General features: G+C 45.9%; 1 protein-coding gene across 6 annotated transcripts in view; it reads right to left on the bottom strand.

Annotated features, from left to right (window-relative positions):
- Positions 1-21,238, bottom strand: part of Nr3c2 (nuclear receptor subfamily 3 group C member 2) — a 330,889-nt gene that overhangs the window by 39,476 nt on the left and 270,175 nt on the right. For all 6 annotated transcript variants that reach the window (XM_087900467.1, XM_087900468.1, XM_048438236.3 and 3 more), the window contains one exon: positions 2,271-2,401. In XM_087900467.1, the coding sequence (XP_087756593.1) occupies positions 2,271-2,401 (131 nt within the window). The remainder of the gene's footprint in view (positions 1-2,270; positions 2,402-21,238) is intronic.

Raw genomic sequence — 21,238 nt, 5'->3', positions numbered from 1 at the left:
TAAGTAAAATATACTAAATAAAATAAAAGTTAATGTAAAATGTCGATGAGGAATATTCCTGTCTCACATGTCTCTGATCTAAAATAATTGATTTATAGTCAATTTTAGTTTTTAATGACCTATATTTTTGTCCCAATAAAAGTCAGTTACTATAAAAAATTCTAACATACATAGAAATTCTACTTACCATTGAGTCTCAACTATGAATAATAATATTATTTATGTTTCGAACTTGACTTTTGTGTTCTGGTGTCAAAATTTCCCCATCTTCTGGCCTTTTCCAACAGGACACAGTGTGGTATAAAAGATTAACCAACCAAAAAATAGAATTCATTTATAATGTACCAGGAAAATTAGAAATCCAGAGACAGATATTGGGGTTCAACCTGAAGATCAGAAAGGCAAAGCAGCCAGCCACCGGCTCTTACCTCTACCTTGGTCCGAAATGGCGATCCTGCCTCCAGGGATCTCAGAATGAGACTGAGAGTGAGAACTCTCTCTTCCTGTATTATAACCCTCTCCAGCTGGGATTAAAGGCATGCACCAGGTTTCTATGGCAACTAGTGTGGCTACTGGGATTAAAGGGGTGTGCTACCACTGCCTGGTCTGTAACACTGACCAGTGGGTTGTTTTACCCTCTGATCTTCAGGCAAGCTTTATTTACTAAAATTAAATGAAATGTCACTGCATTATACTCTACAAAACTCACACTCCGGCATGCTCGTGAGTGGCCTCTCCTGTACTGACTACACCACGTCTGTTTTATTGTGATCTGCTTTCCTCTCCCATCTGGGTGGTCCCTGAGACCAGCTCTCACAGTCCTGAACAGACAGACTAGTTCCCGCTCATCATGTGACCAGCGCTTCTGGGGATGGCCATGTCCCTTCTGCTCCTCAGCCTTTCTCTTTAAACTCACTTGCCTGCTGGTACACCTTCACAGAACCACGGAAGGCAGCACTGACCCTGTCACAAACCCTGTCGAAAGGTTTGGCCTTGTCGTGTTTAGTCTGCCTGCCTGATAAGGTTTGGATTTTCTCATTGGGCATTGAACAAGCCTGGTCAAACTGACATCCCTATTTTATTCCCTAGTGCAGCATCATCTGATGCATCCTGAAAATTTACTGAATACATGCATAAAATACTTGAAATTAATACTAACATCTTCCTTCAGTCCCCATCCCCACCCTACACATGCTCCCCCATCTTGCCAAGAGAATGTCATGAAGAGACAGCACACTTCTCATAGCCCGTCTAGAGCCATTACAAAGCCCGGAAGATCCAGCCGGGCTATGCGCTGCCCCTCGTCTATAGAATGGAAGTGTCTTCTCTGAGCCACCGTCACACCTTTTACCTCTAATCGTAGCAGATCACCATGTCTCTCAGTGAATTCAAGTTATCTCTGAACTTGTCTTATGGAATAAGCTTCCTAAGGGCAAAAATCAAGTAATCGTACATATTCACAACCGGATACTGTGGGGCAATATTCCACAGGCCCTACATTGTATGGTGGTCAAATTTACAGGCCAGCTGTAAATTTCACAGGCCCTACATTGTATGGTGGTCAAATTTACAGGTCAAATTTACCTGGCCACACAGAAGGTGGTCACAAAGCCTTCCAGACAGGATGTCGCCATCCTAAACAAAGGACCGGGATATGCTAATGTTGTTCTGCTCTTTCTTTGTAATTTGGAGGACGCCCAGGATAGAGATGTTAATTCGGCCTACATGACAGAGCTGGGATACAGAGCAGGAAGATAGGAAGATGTGACAAAATGGGCATAGAAAGGTGTGGACAAAGGCATGGACATTCGCCTGGTTACCTAGGAGACAATGGTAGTGAATTTCCCTCTCACTTAACTTTTTGGTATAAAAGTTATTTGAAGAATAAATGTGGGGTGATTTTCAGGATGTGAACTCAGGATTTCATGAGGGGATCACTGAAAATCTCCTTCCCAATAGAGCCATGTGAGTTGTGTCTTTATTCCCATGTCTCCCCTCTGGTCTGGGGAAATAATTTATGGTTCGAGCTGGCACCGGACCCTGAAAGGACACTTAACAAAAGGCTGGGTAGTGAAGGCCTGAAGTGCTCCACTGCTTAATATATACATAATTTTATCACCAGCAACTAATTTAGCTCATTCAAGACTCGAACTATCCTCCTTCCATCTCTTTTGCATCTCTGTTCAGGGGCTGGGTACCAACTACCTGAGCATCATAAATGGGCCACTCTCTGACAATGTAGAAGGATGCCAGGGTGGGCATCAATGTACCTGTGCTCAGCAGCAACAAAACCTTCATGATGGAGTACTCCTCAAAGGTCAGCTGCAGCCGCACGAACTGAAGGCTGATCTGGCGCATCCCCTGGCACAGTTCATACATGGCAGACTGATGCATCTTCTCTCTGCAAAGGAAAAGCAGCCGTACACGTCTCAGATAGGTCACCACTATGTCTAGGCTGGCAGCCCAGGCCCCTTAACCAGAACTCTGAGCCACATCCCCCCCCCCCCCCCCCGTGGCTTCAACACAAAGCAGACGTGCATTTTAAAGACAAATCAAATGCCTTTCTGAGGGACTGAGTCATGTGCTTCTACAGCCCTACTGAGCCACTGACTAGCGCCCTGTGACCACATGGCAGAGCTCTGACAGGATGCCGTAGCTTCCTTCCAGATTAAATTGTGGGTGGCGGTTCTGGGAGGAGATGTCCACGAAGCAGGGCCGCTGTGGTGATGTGCATTGAAGCCCCAGAATGCGCTCCTTTTGACTGCAGGTGTGGCACACTGACTGACGTTTGGAAAGGACCGGGTTAGATGCAGCGAGCAGAAGGCAGCCATGACCATGCCTATTTCTGCACGGCCTTCCTTACAGAGGCCATGAGTATGTCTGTTACTGACTTCACCAACAGACATGATACAGGGAATTAAAGGCAATTTAGTAAGGTGAAGACCTCAGGTAGAATTGGCCCTAACCAAGAGAGAGAGCAACATGGCAGCTTGTCACTATATATAGAAATGTTTCCATCCACACAGCCAACCCATTTCTCACTCCACTACCCAAATATTTCTAGAAAAATTCATGCCATACAACAAGGAGGTCTTTCTTCTCTCTTTCCTTGAGGGTCAAACAAGGCATCTCATTGTTTTGAGTAGCTTTTCAGAAAAGAAGTGCCTGCTGGGAGGCCTTGTGTAGATAGTGAGGGATGGTGGGTGAAACAGGAAAGGACTTGAAAACCAAGGGATCAGGAGGGGCCACAAGGCTGGCACCCTTCTCCAGGGGTACCATGCAGGTGAACACCTGCCCTGCAACCTCCTCCCAGGATGCACCTATGCTGCCCTGAGGTGCCAAAGAACACCAGGGACACAGGAAAATATGGCATACTTCCTCTCTCTCTCTCTCTCTCTCTCTCTCTCTCTCTCTCTCACACACACACACACACACACATACACACACAGAGTAATAAAAACTTGTAGATCTACCACCGAGAATTAAGCACATAACAAATGCTAACACCACTGCAATACTTGCTTTAGATTTTTAAACATTTCAACACAGCACAGTTGAGGCCTAACCTCTCTTCCCCTCTCTTCCTGTAGTTATCTGAACCACTTCTTCCTTATTCAAGATGGAAGCAACCAACTTGAGGGATTATCATCTGTTTTCAGATGAATGTACTACATGTATGTGTGTGTGTGTGTGTGTGTGTGTGTGTGTGTGTATAAAACAACTTACTCCTGTAAGGTCATGCAAAGATTTGAAACTAGAGATGACGTCCTCCTCAGTAATTAATTTCCACTCCACACTTAAAGTATGAGATGTAACTATTTTAGTATCAGAGGCTCTAAGTGGAGGCACTCTGGCTGCTTCAAGCTTGTGTGTGTGTGTGTGTGTGTGTGTGTGTGTGTGTGTGTGTAAGCAGCGCCCATGGGAGCCAGGGGGTGTCAGATCTCTTAGACATGAGTTATAGGCATGAACCGCCTGGCATGGGTGCTGGGGGACTAAACTCAGGTGTTCTGTAAGAGCAGACCATGTTGTTAACCACTGAGCCATCACAACTCACAAAACCGATCTTCAGTGGTGGGGACACAGGATTTTCAGCTCTTTATTGCTGTCACAAAGAACTTGGTCCAGAACCGCTCACCCAGGCTTTCTGCAGCCATTAGTAGTCCTTACCAGCAGGCCATAGCAGAACCTTTCCTCCCACACCCTGCCGGTTATCTCGCCATCTGGTGAGCACATGGTACAGGGTAACTCAGAGTTGCTTTGATTTCTGCTCTAGTGTCACCAACCCAACGTGTTTTTCCAAATGGTTACTGACCAATTCTTCTTGGGGATTTGCCGCCTCACGTTTCTACCTGTACTATTCTGTTTATATCCTTCTATCAAGTAACACTGTCTCAGTAACAATAACAAGTATTGCTATTTGTTAGGTTTCACGTAGCTCAGAATGGCCTCAAGCTTGCTGTGTGGCTGAGGATGAACCTGAAGTTTTCATCCTTCTGCCTCCACCCCTAAAGCAGCAGAATGACAGACACTGGCCACCATATCCATTTATATGGTGCTGGGGACCAAAACTAGGCATCCATTCTGCCAACTAAGCTACCCCCACCAAGAGACAGGCCGGTGTTGACCACACACTGGGCTCAAGCGATTCTCCTGACTCAACCTCCCAATGTCTGGAGTACCAGGCATTTGCCCATACGCCAAGCTTTCCACCCTTTTATTCTCAACAGTTTTTTTCTTTAGCTTGTTTGCTTTATTTTCATGCCGCCTTCTCCTTCTTCCTCTCCTATTTTCCTCTTTCTTGCTAGGACTTGCCTGGTGTCTTCTCTCCAACTTTAATCCTTTGGTTTAAAAACTGCCACATGTATCTAATCAGCAAAAAGCCAAATTTAAAAAATCTGAGTGCCTCCAAGTTTTGCCATTATCCATTCCCAAGCATTTGCCTCTTTAATAGCTCAGTTTAATCTGTTTCCATTTATTATGATGACTACACATGCTTGGATTTTCCTGCCATTTAAGCTCCCCTCCCCCTCTGTTCCTTCTTGCTCGTGCCTTCCTTGAACTGGATGCATCGGCTTTCTGACCCCCCCCCCACTTCTGTCTATCGTGACTGCGTTTAGAAGGTGCACATTCTATTTTAACACGTCTAATGATTATTTTTGAATGAAGAACTTGCATAGCTAAATTATTTTTTGAATGAAGAACTTGCATAGTTAAAGTCTAAAGTCAGCCAGAAGATCTCCCCCGAGGAGCAGGGAGCTCTGGGCGCACTCATCCTTTCTCCCCTTCCCGCTCTCCACGCTAGCGCTCTGTGGGGCTTACAATCTGCCAGAGTTTCAAGTCACCACCTAAACGACTTTGCCTCTCTCTCAAGCACTGCTTTTGTTTTCAGCTTCGCCAATGTGTTTATCAATATCCCCCAACCCCTTCTGCAGTGCTGAGGAGGAGGGAACCGGGCCTTACACAGGCCAGGCAGGCAAACACTCTGCCACGTGGCTCCAGGGCAGCCCCACCCGTGTGTTTGGATGTAGCGGTGCCTTGGCTTCTTGTCCATCATGCTTCATTCCTGGGTTTAATTTCTTCCTTATTCAAGAGCATGTTTCAGTGATTCCTTCAGCTGAAGTTCTGAGTCTCAATAGTTTCAAAGTGGCTTTAACTGTCTGCTTGGTGAGTACCATCTAAAGCTGCAGACTTCTAGGCTGACAAGTAATTTCTCTCAGTACGTTGAGGCTAATATTCCATGAAGCACAGACCTTCTTCATGGCTTTGGGGAGAACTTCATATAGTTAGTAATTCTCTCATCACTAACTTAAATTTTCTCTGATAGCACGACGTTTATTTCTTTTTCTTATGCCTGCTCATTCACTATGGTGTGTGGGATGGACTGGTTCTCGTCTGTTCTGTTGAAGGCACAGGGCTGTTGTGACAAGCAGGCAGTTTTAAATCCTGGAATGTCCTTTGTTACTGCCTCTTCAGCCAGCGGCTCGCCCCGGTCTCATCATGGAGCTCTGCTAGGGGGACACTACACCTTTCTCATTGCTTCCTCTACAATAAATTCGCTCTCATTCTTGACATTTTCTGTCATCTGTGGCTTCCCATAAGGCATTTCTTCTCAAGGTCGTTGTCTCCTTTTCCATCACCAGACATCTCATCATGCTTCTTTTACGGCCTCTTTTGTAGTTCTCGGTTCGTTTTTAGGGTGCCAGCATGCACATCTACACACATCACTTTGGCACACAGTCTTCTGTGTGAACCTATTTGGGTACCAGCTTGGGGAAGGAACTCTCCGGGAAGTCTTGGCATTTAGAACTGCCATGAGTGTAAGTGCTTTACTTCTTCTGGAGGAGTTTTTATTGCTAATTTCTCAGCTTCAGCACTTTGGGTAGGACCCACGTAGTTGAAATCTGGACTTCACTCAAGGGTGTAGGCTGTGCTCTTCATTTCCTTCTGCTCACTGCCAGGTCCCTGGGCAGGCACAGAGGAGCTGGGTCTAATTGTTCTGGTGGCAGAGCCCTGGATTTACGCATGGGTCTCTACCACAGGTTCTAACCCAGCTGGAACAAAAGTCCCTTTCCTGTTTGTGTGCTAACATACACCCCTAAAGCAGATGTCTGCACCCACTCATCTGTTGGCTAACTGGAGCTTTAGAGCGCAGTTATGCAGACCTGTCCCCTCCCCCACCACTCCATGCTGGGCATGGAGACCAGAGGACCTCAGCTGTGTTCTTCAGGTGCCAGCCCCCTTGCTGCTTGATGCTTGGCCTTTCATTGGCCTCAGCCCACTGCTCTCGGGGCCTGCCTTCTTCTTCCCAGTCCTGGCTTCTAAGTGGGCACCACCATGCTCAGCTTCTCACATGGGCTCCGGGACTGAACACGGGTCCACGTGTTTACAAGGAAGGCTCCGCACTGCCAGGCGAGTGCTACTTTCCAGCTCCGCTTGCCCCTCCTTTGGAGATTGCCCACGTCTTTAAGAGGGTTTTGTGTTTTCATTTGTGCAAAATTTCTATGTGTAGGCGTGGGGGAGGCTCAGTTCAGTTTTGTCATTCTGTTAAGTACAAGATTCTTAAACAGAGGACCTATGTTCAAACAAGCCTTTTAAAAGTCAGAAATAATGATAGACAAGTGCTACTCAATATGTATTTCGTAATAAAAAAATAAAGAGAAGGAAAAGGAATGAGAAATAATTAAAGCACAGAAATAAAGGCACACAAATATGCAGATGATGGCAGTGGTAAGTAGAGGGGACACTCGTAATTTACAGATGGTAAGATTATTAAGAGGCTTCCAAGTTAAATATGGCATTTGTGAAGATCTCAAAAAGTGGGGAGAGAGGAAGTATATTAAGGAGACTACAAATTAGGGTGCTCAGGTGGTTGATACAAATATGCACTTATTGGCTTCTGAAAGAGTTCTCCTATGCATTGTGTGTGTGCGCGTGCACCCGCGTGTGTGTGTGTCTGTGTGTGTGTGTGTGTGTGCGTGTGCATGTGCACAAGTGCATGTGGCCATGTTGAGGCTAGAGGACAACTCTGTATGTCAGGACGACATCCTGAGAAGGAAGGTACCGTCCCCCTTGTGGTTTTGAGTTGCGGTGTCTCACAGTCAGCTTTCCGAGCAGGTGAAACCTGGTTGTTTGAGCCCAGGCATCTACCTATCGCTGCTTCTCCAGCATGAGGAGGATAAACAAGCAGACATTGCACCTGGCTATCAAAGCGGGTTCTGGGAATCAAACTCAGGCTCTGGTGCTTGTCGGGCAAGCGCCTTATGGACAGAGCAGCTCCCAGCTACTCAGATACATTTGCAGTCCTAACCCATCTGTTAGGGAGGCACACTTTTGGCTCCACAGGGGAGCAGGCACTTTTGGCTTTGCCATGGAGGGGCTAGTGCCACACAGCTCAGAGGCCTGTGTCCTGGAACCTCTCAGGCTCAAGCTTCTCACTGGCAAAACCCAAATACCACAAATAATTCCAAGCTTGCATGGACATAGGAATGAACCACGCCAGAGTTCCCAAAGCATGAAGTACTATGTGGAGGTAAATTCTTTAAAACTATATTTATATTTGGAGAAAGTATTTCTAGAGAAATCATGGTTCGTTGTGGTTGAAAGAAGTAAGAAAGCATCAGGTGCTTAAAATGAATGTTCAAGACAAAAACTATCTTACTATCATCATTTCTATATATAGGCTAGCGCACCAGGGCAGAGGAGAGACAAAGCAGATGTTCACAAGGTAGAAGCGACTTGCCTAGTGCTGAACATGAGAAGTAAACACCTTTGTGTCAAAGTGTTTGTTACTAAGACGTGTTAACACAATCTCTACACACGAGAGACTCCAACTCCATCTGAAAGCACCTAGGAGGGATTGTGTGGAAACAGACTGAAGGAAACAACTCCTGCCCTGTAGGTCTAAACAGAGTCCTTTAACCCTTTGCTGAAGGACCTGGCGGTCCTCGCAGTTCTGTTCTGCGAGAGTTTCTGCACACAAGAGCTGAGCTACTTCTTGCTAATTCTCGTAATGTCTGTAAGGAGTTACCCTCATGTTTATGAAGGATTTGGTACGGGAGGAAGCCAAACCCTGATGCTTTGCTCAGACTCTGGGGCACTATTGGCCCAAGCAAACAGCTTCCTCTTCTCCAGTCACCTGCTCCAGAGAGCTTCAGATGGCACTGAGTTTGTCATCAACGAGTACATTGTTAGTCCTTTGTTCTGCATTACATAGTAGAACTTTAGTGTTTCCAAATTCCTCTCCAAAAGAGGAAGACTGCGTACTCAATATAGCTTGAACTTCATGAAAATAAGCTGGCTACCTTACAAACACACTACCCTGCATTATTTTGCACATTAGATTTAATGTACAGAAAGGTACTTTCAAAGGAGTAGAAGCAGGGACAATATTTTGGCGTGATACTGGTATTATCACTACAATATACCTTGGCAGAAAAATTCTGTAATATGATTTTATTCATTTAATGATTGTATCTTATTTTGAATAATCAAGTATCATCAAGTAAGATTATACTTGACTATACTTTAGGAAAGAAATGCAACTCTGTATTCTGCCTCTAAAAACAAAAATAAGTGCATGCCTCAAAGTCAGCCTTGAACAGTGGGCTGAATGGAGGCGACAAGGAGCTACCTGGGCATCACACATACAGGACCACCAACCACTATCAATTCTTGCCCATGAATTCTATGCATCTTCTCCAGCTGTGGAACAAAATAAACTAGAATTTGTGTAAATACAACTCCTAAAATGGGCAGATCTGATTCTAAGAATCTTGGGTTAGAATTTTTAAAAAGAGATTTATTTTTATTTTCTATATGTATGAATGCTTTTCATGTATGTATGTATGTATGCATGCAGGTATGTATGTATGTATGTGCACCAAGGCATCAATTCCCTGAAACTGCAGTCACACATGGTTGTGAGCCTCTCTGTGTGTGTGGAACAAAATCTGGGTCTTCTCCAAGAGAAAAAGTGTGATTGTGGAACAGTCTTTGTGTACACTGTGCAGATGTGTAGAAAAAGTGTGTGCTGTGGAACAGTCTTTGTGTACACTGTGCAGATGTGTAGAAAAAGTGCATGTTATGGAACAGTCTTTCTGTACACTGTGCAGATGTGTCATTCAGATTGTTTTAATAAAAAACTGAATGGCTAATAGCTTGGCAGGATTTTTAAGGGCAGAGAGGATGCTGGGAAGAAGAAGGCAGAGTTGCCAGCAGAAAGCAAGCAGGATGTGTAGGAGGGGAGGTAACAGCTACGGGCCACACGGCAGAATGTAGATTAATATAGATGGGTTAATTTAAGTTATAAAACCTAGTTATAAACAAGCCAAAGCTTTAGGCTGAGCTTTCATAATTAATAAGTCGTGATTTGGGAGCAGGCTGGCGGGACAGGAAAAGACTCGCAACAAGTGCTCTATTAACCACTAAGTTGTCTCTCCAGTACCTTGGGCTAAAAATTATGAAAATAAAACTTTTGAGCACACATACACACAAACACACAGAGAGATGTATGTGTTCTCCTGTGTAGCTCAGGATTATTGGTATGAGCTACAATGTCCAGCTGTTGGAAAATTATTTAAAAACATTTCAGCAGTTCTGTGTACTTGAAAGTTTCTCCAACAAGGAAACCAGTCTGGCTGTGACTGTAACTTTGCTGGGCCCTCTCCTAGGACTTCCACTCCACTAAACCGAACTCTCACCAGCATTTGGAGACAGCTTCAGGATGTTGTCAGTTAACCCAGTCCCTCCCACTTAAATTCACTTGGAAAAAAGTGGATATTCACAGTGAGAAAGGATTTTGTTGTTGTTACTTTAAGAAATCTTGGATTAGATAATTTTTCTCCTATATTAATATTAGAGATTAGACAAAGCCCATTAATCTCAGGGTGGGTGGCGTATTCAGAGTTGAAATGACTTGCTGTGAACTGGCTGGTTTTCATTTCGTATCTTAACATTGGTGTCTAAGCACTTACTATTTTTCCTTAATGTTTCTGGCCACCTATTATTAAAATTATCTCTCATCCATTTTATGTATAAACTAATGGCTCTGTTGTGTTACGTGGTTTTTGATCTTTTAAAATTGAGGTATTTCCAAGGATCATCTATCTATAAGTATTATTTCCTGGTTCAAGAGTCAGTGTCTTTGGGGATGGCTCCTGAGAGGTGACCCATGCCTCAGTAGATGGTTCTGTACCTGTGCACATGCAAGGAGCATTACGTGGACTCAATGGGTTAAATAAAGTACATGAAGTTTGGAGACATAAGAGGTAGGGGGTATGGGAAACTGGAAGGAAGAGAATGGATGGTGGATTTGATCAGAACATATTTGATGCAGTGTATAAGATTCTCAAACAATAACACAATGAAGTCCACTCACGCTATCATTTTATATCAATAATACTGTGCTATCATACATTATGGGGATTATAAATGAACAGAAGGCTCAATGTAACATTCTTTTTTAAAAACTTCTCCTCTCATACATTACATCCCAGCCAGTTTCCTCTCTGTCTTCACTAGTCCCTGATCTCCCCAACTCCCTCTCCCTCAAATCCACTCCTCCTTCATTTTCCTTAAAAACAGAAAAGCAGGTCTTCCAGGGACATCAATTGGACATGCTGTAACAAATTACAATGAGACTAGGCACAAACCCTCATATCGAGGCTGAACAAGGCAACCCTGTAGGAAGAAAAGGGTCCCAAGAACAAACAGAAGAGTCAGAGACACCCAACTCCCACTGTTGATGGCAAATGGCAGTCCTAGAATCACAGTGTTGTTCTACTCGGATGCAGGCAGGCATCTATCTGGTGAACCAAACTACAGGCCACCCGCAGCCCCAGATGCCTGTGAATCTCAGCAACCTTTGAAAGTTTACAGGGGCTTCCGCTGCACTGGCCTTCTAGAGTAAGACCATGGCTAGGTCTTTCCGGTGTGGGAATGTATGGTGTGCCTCTAAACGTGTGTGTGCTCAAGCACATGTGTGTGCACTTCCCATCTGCCTTTTCCATATTCTTACTGGTGATCTCTACTCTGACCTCTCCTGCACTGATGCAATGGTGACTCCCAGTTATGGCTCATCTGGGGTCACCTTTGAGGTGAACGGCTTTAGAGGCGCATCTAACACTCACTCTTCAGTTGGCTTGAGGGTACTAACCCTGACACTGAGGCAGCTCACCAGAAAGTCAGGAAATCACAGACAGACAGTAAGGAACAGCGCTCTGTCCCTGGGAAGAGCCTTTAGGGAAGAACTCGGCTACTTGGCCACATAGCTGCTGGGGATGACTTCCACTGTGGTGGGGATGTGGGGACGATGGTGCCAGTGATAATGATTACAAAAGGTTGTGAGACACTGATCTTGAACTGGGCCTGGAAAAACTCTGCCTATGTTTCTGTCTCTCTCTCCTTCTCTCTTGAGACAGGATCTTCTAACTATATATCTTTACTGACCTGGAACTCATTACATAGAGCATGCAGGCCTGCATCTCACAGAGCTCTGCCTGACTCTGCCTTCCAAGGGATTGAAGGCCTGCGATACTGGAAGAAGCTTCTTAGAGTTAAATTCTGCGTAAGGAGTCTTGCAAGAATTTATAGTCTATCAACTGAAGATGGGTACACACCGCTCATGACAGCAATATGCGTGCCAGCCAAAAGGTGGAGGGAGTCCAGTGTTCATCAACAGATGAACAGGCGTATAAAATATATATGTATTCAGCTTTGGAAAGGAAATTCTTTCATGTGATGTCACACAAAAAAATCTTATTTTTAAGTGTGTGTGTACTCACGTGCTGCATGCATGTGGACTCACGTGCTGCGTGTGTGTGGACTGACTCACTGCTGTGTGCATGTGGGTATATGCCCGGGAGTTCCCGTGTCTATGGAGGCCAGAGGAAGTGGGGTTACACATGACTGTGAACTGACTGGCTTGGATGCTGGCGATTAAGTCTGGGTTCTTAAGCACTGAGCCATTTGTTCCGCATGAATGAATATGTTGTACACCGAGGAAAATAAGTCAGTCACCAATGACAAACACTGTATGGTTTCACCTCTGTGGGATTCTCTGAGGAGTCAAATTCATGACAAGCAGAATGGGTACGTGGTGATTGGAAGCAAGAGTTCAGTTTATGCGATGAGCAAAGTCTCGCGTGATTACGCGGTGATTAGCCGCACAGCCATGTGACTGCAGTTTACTCCCCCGAGCTGCACACACCAAGGGGCAGCACTCACGTGCATTTTTATTTCTACCAAGTTTTGAAAAAAGAAAAATGACTGTTTACAAATCATCATCTTACTACACCCTGACGGAGATTACGACACTAAAATTGTTTCTTCACGCGGCTTCTGTCAGGGCTTCTGTGTGTGTGTGGGGGGGTTATCTTCTCTGCTTTTCTAAGACACAAACATCCCTCTGTTCCATCTGCACAGCCTGCTTTTGCCTTCCTTGTCTTGTCAGCCCTCTGTGTCAGCCCTCTGCGCATGTGTTTTATTGCGAGCTGCACTCAAGGCTTTTAGAAAGCAGAAGAGGTAAAATTCCTCAATAAACCACGGTTACAAAAGGCCACCCAGAAACAGTCCCCAAAGACCTGTTTGTAGTGCTTCTGCCCTATGGGGACGATGAAGATGGACCTTCATGTCTCACTCTCTGTCTTCCAGAAACTACCATTTAATTCATGCAAGCCCGTCTCCCCAGCTGACGCTCCGGCTGACGCTCCGAGTGCCTGAGAACAACAGTTCCCCAGTTCGGCTGCTTGTGGAGCCCCAGGAGGAGAAGGTCAGTGCTGGGTACTCTGGGTTCTTCAGCAACACTGCGCTAGCCTAGCCTGTCTTCTCATTCACACCTCTAAGGTGTGTAAAACAGCCCTGTGGGAAGCACTGCAGAAAGACAATGGGAATACCCCACCATCACCCTGCATTAAACCCCAGGGGCTGCCCGCACCCTGGCCTCCACCCTGCTCAAGTGCTGAGCACATATCATTCCGTGGTTGGTTCTCCTATGTTACATGTTCACATGATGTGAGGTGAGCAGTAGATGCATTTCTCAAAGCGATGGGTGTAGGCGAATCTAAGTTTCCACCAGCTGAGCTGTAGAACCAGGGAGGATGCCCTCAAATTTCTGGACTCTCAAGAACAGGTCCATCAATAAGGACATCTGGCTTGCTAGTAGCCAGCTATAACTGCAGCAAAATGCCTCTAGGACCATGAGGGTTATGTGTGTCGTCATGAGTCAAATAACTAGAGAACACAGCACATCATCAGGTTGGCATAATCGAACATCCTGTTCCATGGACGGCGTAACAGATGGCTCCTGACTGCTTGTCATTAAAAAAAAGTCCACAAAAGATCAGCATTCAAAACAGTCCCTCTCTCCAAACCTTAATGAGAATAAAAATCTCCTCAATCTAAATCTTCAGATTGTGCAAGTTTACCATTTCTCCCCAAGCATGGGCATCAAGAGGTTGTCCCTGAACAACAGGACACAGAGGAGGTGTATCTGCTAATTGCATCCTTAGGACGTACAGAATTTCTCTGCAGTGGCAGAGCTCAGCCGGCAGGCCCTGGGATCACCAGGCTTGTTTTCCTGGACTGAAGCCACAGAGAGCTTGGCAGCCAGTAGTCTCGAGGACACCCATTTAGTCTCCACTAGCCCCCCAGAGAGCGTCCAAGCACTACTCAGAAGCCAGCCCAGCATTCTCTGTCACCTAAACTGTTTCCAGGGAGATATGCTTGCATAAAACCATCCTTGGACCTCAGCACCTCAATTTCCATCGACTTCAATGACTGTTGGAAATGTGTGGGTCAAAGCCTAGAAGGGGCCTGGTGACCTGGCAGCTGTCACTGACCACTGACAGTTCTACAAGTGTAGGGAGGAAAAGATTTCCCTCCATAATATTACATGGCCCATCAAGGACCACATGTAGATGTTCTGGGCCACTCAGGGTCATGTTAGTGTCTGAGGGCTGTGCTGCTGCTGGCGCCGTACAGATCAGAGGGGTCTGTGTTGCCACGGTGTTTTCCGGGCCTGGGCTGCTGCCAAGGACCATGTCTGGGTCTGTGGCCCTCAGCAGCTGTGTTCTGTGTTGATGTCGGTGGCTCCTGTTACCACCAAATGCAGAGAGGATAGGGTTGCTCAGAGGTGGCTTTGCCCCTCACTGGATGCAACACTAGGGAGAGCCAGTTCTGCACTTCACCTGGGCAGCACAGTAGAGCTGACCCCACTGGTGGGGGTGGGCGGTGATCTGGCCCACAGACATGTGTGGGAGATCTGGTCCCACCCCTCATCTACCATATGACTGAGTGGGTGAGGGAGAGATGCCTTCCCCATCCCTCGCCACCTGCAGAGGGTGGGAGATCTGGCCCTGTCCCTCATGGCCTGCCTCACCTGGGCAGCACAGCAGAGCTGACATGTGAGAGCAGGAGAGCCCGCCTTGCCCCTTACTGCCTGCTACACTGGACGGGTTAGTGCTGGAAAGCTCTCCCTGAGGGGCACTGAGGGAAAGCTGGAAGTCTGACTAAGCCAGCTCCCACCCAGACCCAGAACCAGGGCTGTGAGCTAGCCCACAGCGACATCCACCTCATCTATGGACTGCTGGACTATGGAAGGGGACACACAGCAGGGTCTCCATGACACAGGACAACAACAGGCTATCAAAGAGGGGTCCCAGTGAGGGCCCAGTATCCATAGAGGAGCAGAAGCCAGAGGCCTCAAACCAGACCAATGACTCACTACAACAAACACTTGCAAGTAAAAGTGTTTGGACTAAAAGGTATACTGTGTGACAGCTTCCATACTAAGATATTTTGTTTCTTTTATTTTGTGTTTGTTTGTTATTCTTTTAAATTTTATTTATTTAATTTTATTGGGGGGGGAGGTTGCAAAGGTAGAGGGCGGATACAATGGGATGAGGACATGAACTGGATCAGGGTGCATGATGTGAAATCCACAAAGGATCAGCAAAAGTTAAAAAACACAAAACAAACAAAAATATTACACATGGCATTTTAAAAACATCCATTCACAACATAACTTTAAAAATACTTCATATAGAGGAATTGGGCAATAGCTCAGTTGGTACAGTATTGCCTTATAAACATGAGGGCCTGGGTTTCACTCCCAGCCCACATGAGAAAAGATGAAAATGACAACAAAACAGAACAGAAGGGCTGGTGGCAAAGGCTCATAATCTCAGGGCTGGGGGCAAAGGCTCATAATCTCAGGGCTGGGGGCAAAGGCTCATAATCTCAGGGCTGGTGGCAAAGGCTCATAATCTCAGGGCTGGGGGCAAACGCTCATAATCTCAGGGCTGGTGGCAAAGGCTCATAATCTCAGGGCTGGGGGTAAACGCTCATAATCTCAGGGCTGGGGGCAAACGCTCATAATCTCAGGGCTGGTGGCAAATGCTCATAATCTCAGGGCTGGTGGCAAACGCTCATAATCTCAGGGCTGGTGGCAAACACTCATAATCTCAGGGCTGGTGGCAAATGCTCATAATCTCAGGGCTGGATCTTGAAGTTTGCTGGCCAGACAACCCAAACTAGAAAGTCCTAGAACAGCAAGAGACGCTGTCTCAAAAGACAAGGTGCACAATTCCAAAGGACTGATGGCAGCCGAAATTGTCCTCCGGCCTTCACAGGTATGGATACAGCATGCACCTGCACAGTCATATACACACGCACTGGTAAGTACTTAATATAATCAGTGGTTCCTTTCAGGGACCAGGAGAGTTTGGTACGGAAAGCATGCAGTCAGGGTCATATGCAAAACTCAGGTTCTGCAGAGCATAAACTGGGGGAAACCGCTGAATGACATCACACAAATGCTAAGCATAGGCTTAACCTCATATTCCCTCAGCTGTGCCTCTCCCTAGGCCATGACAACATAACTCAACCTTCCTCAAGACCCAGCAATACTGCTTTTGGGTATATATCCAAAGGAAGCTCAATCGTGCCACAAGGACATGTGCTCAACTATGTTCATAGCACCTTTGTTTGTCATAGCCAGAACCTGGAAACAACCTAAATGCCCCTCGACCAAAGAATGGATAAGGAAAATGTGGTACATTTACACAATGAAGTACTACACAGCAGAAAAAAATAACGACATCTTGAATTTTGCAGGAAAATGGATGGAGCTAGAAAAATCATTTTGAGTGAGGTAACCCAGACATAGAAAGACAATTATTACATGCACTCACTCATAAGTGCTTTACAAACATAAAGCAAAGAAAACCAGCCCACAAATCACAATCCCAGAGAACCTAGACAGTAATGCAGACACTAAGATCTAGACACATGGATCTAATCTACATGGGTAGTAGAAAAAGACAAGATCTCCTGAGTATATTGGGAGCATGGGGACCTTGGGAGAGGGTTAAAGGGGAGGGGAGAGGCAGGGAGGGGAGCAGAGAAAAATGTAGAGCTCAATAAAAATCAATTTAAAAAAAGTGGTTTCTAAGCAGCTTTTCAGAATGACTCCTTATATCATGGCGGCACACTTCCTTGCCCTTGAGATCGGAGGCTGGAGCAGTCACAGTACAGTGAGAAGAGGAGCAGCAATGGTGCAGGGCTAAAGGAGCTCCAGGTCGTCGTGGGCACTGGCAGTGGGCTCGTAGTGGGAACACACCTGCACTGGGCCTATGGGTAGCGGGGATCAGCAGGGGTTCCTCCACAAGTGGATCTTACGATTTCCACCTCGCAGGGGACATTAACACACACCCTCGCTCTAATTATTCACTTAACTACTGTGATTTATTGCAAGGCACTTCTCGAAAGGTTAAGTGGACGCTCAGAAGCAACAGTTACTTTAAGGTTTGAACTGAGGCAGGTCAGCCCCAGAGCTGCAGGTCTAAAGCAGCACAGAGTGCTCCACACCCCAGGAAAGCTCAATAAACGCTCACTGGCTTAAGACCTGTTACCCCAAACTTCTGTCTAGTTGGGCTGCCATATATATGGTTTCATACTTGTAATCCAACCAAAGGTGCATCAAAGTATCAGAGAAAGCCCACATCTGAAATGAGCATGTATAGACTTTTCTTGCCGTTATTTAGTTGGCAATATGGTAGAACATTTTAGGCAGAAAGTATCCAAAGAGGCCTAAGGGGTGAGAAGGGTGTTTGCCATTTTACATCTGTAGGTCCGTTATCCATGGCGATTCTTTACGGATCTCCATTTAGACATGAAAGGACAATAGGACACATAGAAAGGAGATTAAAAAGAACTTTCTAACTAGGGGAAGTCCACTTTTTAATTACCATGTCTCAGTTGTAGACGGTAGATGCCAATAGGAGGCAAGAAAATCCAGTGGCCAGTCTCCCCCCCCAACCCCCCCAAAATAAAGAAGTCATTTAATTTCAATAAGTGGCTCTAGTTACTGACTTGTAAAAGGGAGCATAAAGGCAGGGACTTTATCCAACCCCCACTGAAACTGCGGACTGTGAGAAAGAGAATTGCTAGTTCTGGACGTAACTAAACCACTCAGATAAAATGAGGTGAAAACAACTTTCCCTCAGTATGGTCCAGGTCTGTCTGTACCCATCAGCCCCCGTGGGGTCAGCAAAGGCGGCACCCTAGCCCCTGGGAGGCGGCTGCGAAGACCATGCAGCTGCAGTGCAGCTGTCTTCCCGGATGGCAGTGCCCTGCAGCCTTGCAGAGGTGGCTGCTGTGTGCTGCTGTCGGGGTGGAGAAAGTAGGGCAGTGACCGCGCTCACGTTCCAGGGGCTCAGATGTCCTCTCCGGAGAAAGTCCTACTAGACAAGAAGAAAATACGGCAAGAGCTCTGTTACCAGTGACACGGTTACATCTGGTGATCAAACTGGGTGCTAGGCACCATTTCCGGGGTGCCATAATTCCAGATGAATTATGTTTCAATTATTCTATGAAAGTTGATGCATTGTCTGCTTAGAAAAAGAAATGTTCAACTCAATTAATTTATTAGACATTGGTCACATGTCCTCCCTTATTACTGATTCTGAACATCTGTCACAGAGCAGACTTTGTTCAGGACATTATGAACAACTGCATCATTCATTACTGGGTGAAAGGCGTGTGACACCACCCAGCCACGACACACGCATGGCATCCATTTCCCAAGACGTGCATATTGCATGATGCCACACAGACCTTATCAGCCTAGAGATTTATTTGGTTATCTGTTTATATAAAATCACTAGTGAAGATGGCTGGGAAATAAGCAGCTACTATGTTCTAATCTCCTTTACTTTTAATCAGAACCAAGGGGCGGTCATTGTCTTTATCGACAAATGATCTGTTGACGCTTTGTGCTCATAGCCTAAAAGCCTTCTAATGTGTCGGTTCCCTGTGTGTCTCAGGCCAGCAGTGCACACGCTAGCCAGGCTAGAAAGAAGGGTGATTGCAACCAAAGTCCCTTCCTCAATGTGTGGAACTTCCATACAAGGAGGCTGCCGTCATATGTCAAGGACACTTCCCGACACAAAGTAAAAGGAATGGAACCTCTCTGCCTGTGGATGCGCCACCACCTGCAGGTGTTTCAAGCTCTTTGCCAGTGGGGTAGTGTTAACAGGCAGGTCTTTCAAAGGTTAAATCATGAGACTAGGTCTGTGTTAGCTACTTTTCTCTTTGCATTTGCTCTGATCCCAACAAGAAATAACTGAAGGTAGAAAGGGTTGATTTTGGCGTACAGTGTAAGAAGGAATAGAGACCGTGACATCAGGGAGAACACGGTGGTGGGAGTCTGAGAGCCCCGACTGGACAGACTGCATCCACGGTCGGGAAGCAGAGAGGCCCCAGTGAGGCCCCAACTCAAGGTCCTCCAGCTGGGACCAAGTGTTCAAATACATAAGCCCCTGCGGAATGTTTCACATTCAAGCTCAAATGAGGCCTTTGTCAAACTGACAGGGGCACGTTTGACTCTTCCATCTTTGTGGGACACAGATTCCAGGCTCCTGTGGAGGAGTGTTGTGTAGAAGAACCACGGAGCGCCATTTGGAAGCAACCACAAATGCAGTTTGGAAGTAACCACAGAGTGAAGCCCCTCCACCAGATGCCAAACCTTCTGGATCTCCCAACCTCCAGAATTGCGAGAAACACAGTTGTGTTGCTTCTAAATTCCGCAGACGTTGGTATTTTGCTCTAATAGCACAAAGAGGCTGAGAAAAACGATGCTGTGTCCCCTCTCCATCGCTGGGGCCCCCAACGTCATTTGGCTTCAGCGTGTTAGTCCTGTAGTCACGCACCTACGTCTCACGTGCCCAGTGATTTGTCAACCACAGCAGCACACTGGGGAGAGGCTGCATTATCAGCTCTGCTGCATTCTTTGCCACAATCACCATGGGGCTTTGCATGCAATGGCCATTTCTGCAGGCTTACTGTGGACTGGGAAGCTCCGAGGCACTACTCATTCATTCCTGAATTCTTTTCCGTGACATCTGAGAGTGTGCGTATATTCATGTGTGTGGGTATGTGTGTGCCACAGTTTCCATGTGTGTGTTCAGAGGAAAACTGCAGGTGTTGGTTCTTGCCTTCTGCCTAGTTTTGAGAGAGGAACTCCTTGCTTACAGACTGCATACACCAGACTAGGGGAGTCTCCGGTATCCATCTTCCACGCAGATGTATGAGTGCTAGGTTACAGATGTGCAGTGCTGCACACAGCTTTGTGTGCGTTCTGGGGATCCCAACCCAAGTCCTCATGTTTGCATGGCAAGCACTGTACCCAATGATGGCTTCTCCTCAGCAGTGTCCTCAATCTTAGTGAGGCGACAAAGAGATTTGATTTCACATCCAGGGAAGTGAGCAGGATACTCATTTATGTTGCCATTTTAAAGCTATGCTTGAACCCCAACAACCAATCATAGCAGACTGAATGGAAGATGCAGATCACACTCTATTTATCTACCTAATTTATTAATTTATTCTGTTTTTTTTTTTGAGATAGGGTTTCTCTGTAGCTTTGGAGTCTGTCCTGGAACTAGCTCTTGTAGACCAGGCTGTTCTCAAACTCACAGAGATCCGCCTGCCTCTGCCTCCTGAGTGCTGGGATTAAAGGCGTTTGCCACCACTGCCCAACTGCAGATAACACTCTTAAATCAACTATTTTTCTTATAATCCAGATTAAAACAAGGATTAAAAAAAACACAATGTCACTCTTCTAATGCTTTTGACAAAAATGGTTATTTTTATGAAATGCTTATGTGATATTATTTATAAGAATTCAATGGGTTTGTTATCTTTACTCTGTTTGTAAGTGTTGGGGATTACACCCGGGGCCAGCACTGTTGCTATTTTAAAATAAATTGATAGAGCTAAAGTTCTAAAGCTCTGTTTGGGTAATTATCAATAAATGTAACTGATATGAAGGGGAAGTCTCCGTGCTCCTCAGTGATTTTGAGAGGATAAAGGGCCCGCTGTTTGTGGCTAATTCCCCGACACCGGAGATGAGAAGCGGAGGCTCAGCAAAATGAAGTCATTCACTTGGCCACAGCAAGCTGGTTAGCAAGAAGCCTTCAAGGCTGAGCTCCAGAATCCTGCCATGGTATTAGACAGGAAATGTCGTTCTAAGACGGTCCAACCATGCTCGCTCCACTGAGAATTTCTGCTTGTTATGAGGGATGACCTATGATTGGTCAGTGAGAGCTCCATATCATAATGCACCAAAAACCATTATAATGTCTCGAAGGCACACACACAGCCTGAAGTGAGTGGTCTTGATTTAGCTAAAGATTTTGAGCTTTAGACGGAGGGACTCTTGGTCCCAAGCCTGGACCCTTAT

This window comes from Myodes glareolus, chromosome 22 (assembly GCF_982192425.1).
Source record: "Myodes glareolus chromosome 22, mMyoGla1.1, whole genome shotgun sequence".
NCBI classification, from domain to species: Eukaryota; Metazoa; Chordata; class Mammalia; order Rodentia; family Cricetidae; genus Myodes; species Myodes glareolus.
This window is presented reverse-complemented; position numbering and strand designations above follow the sequence as displayed.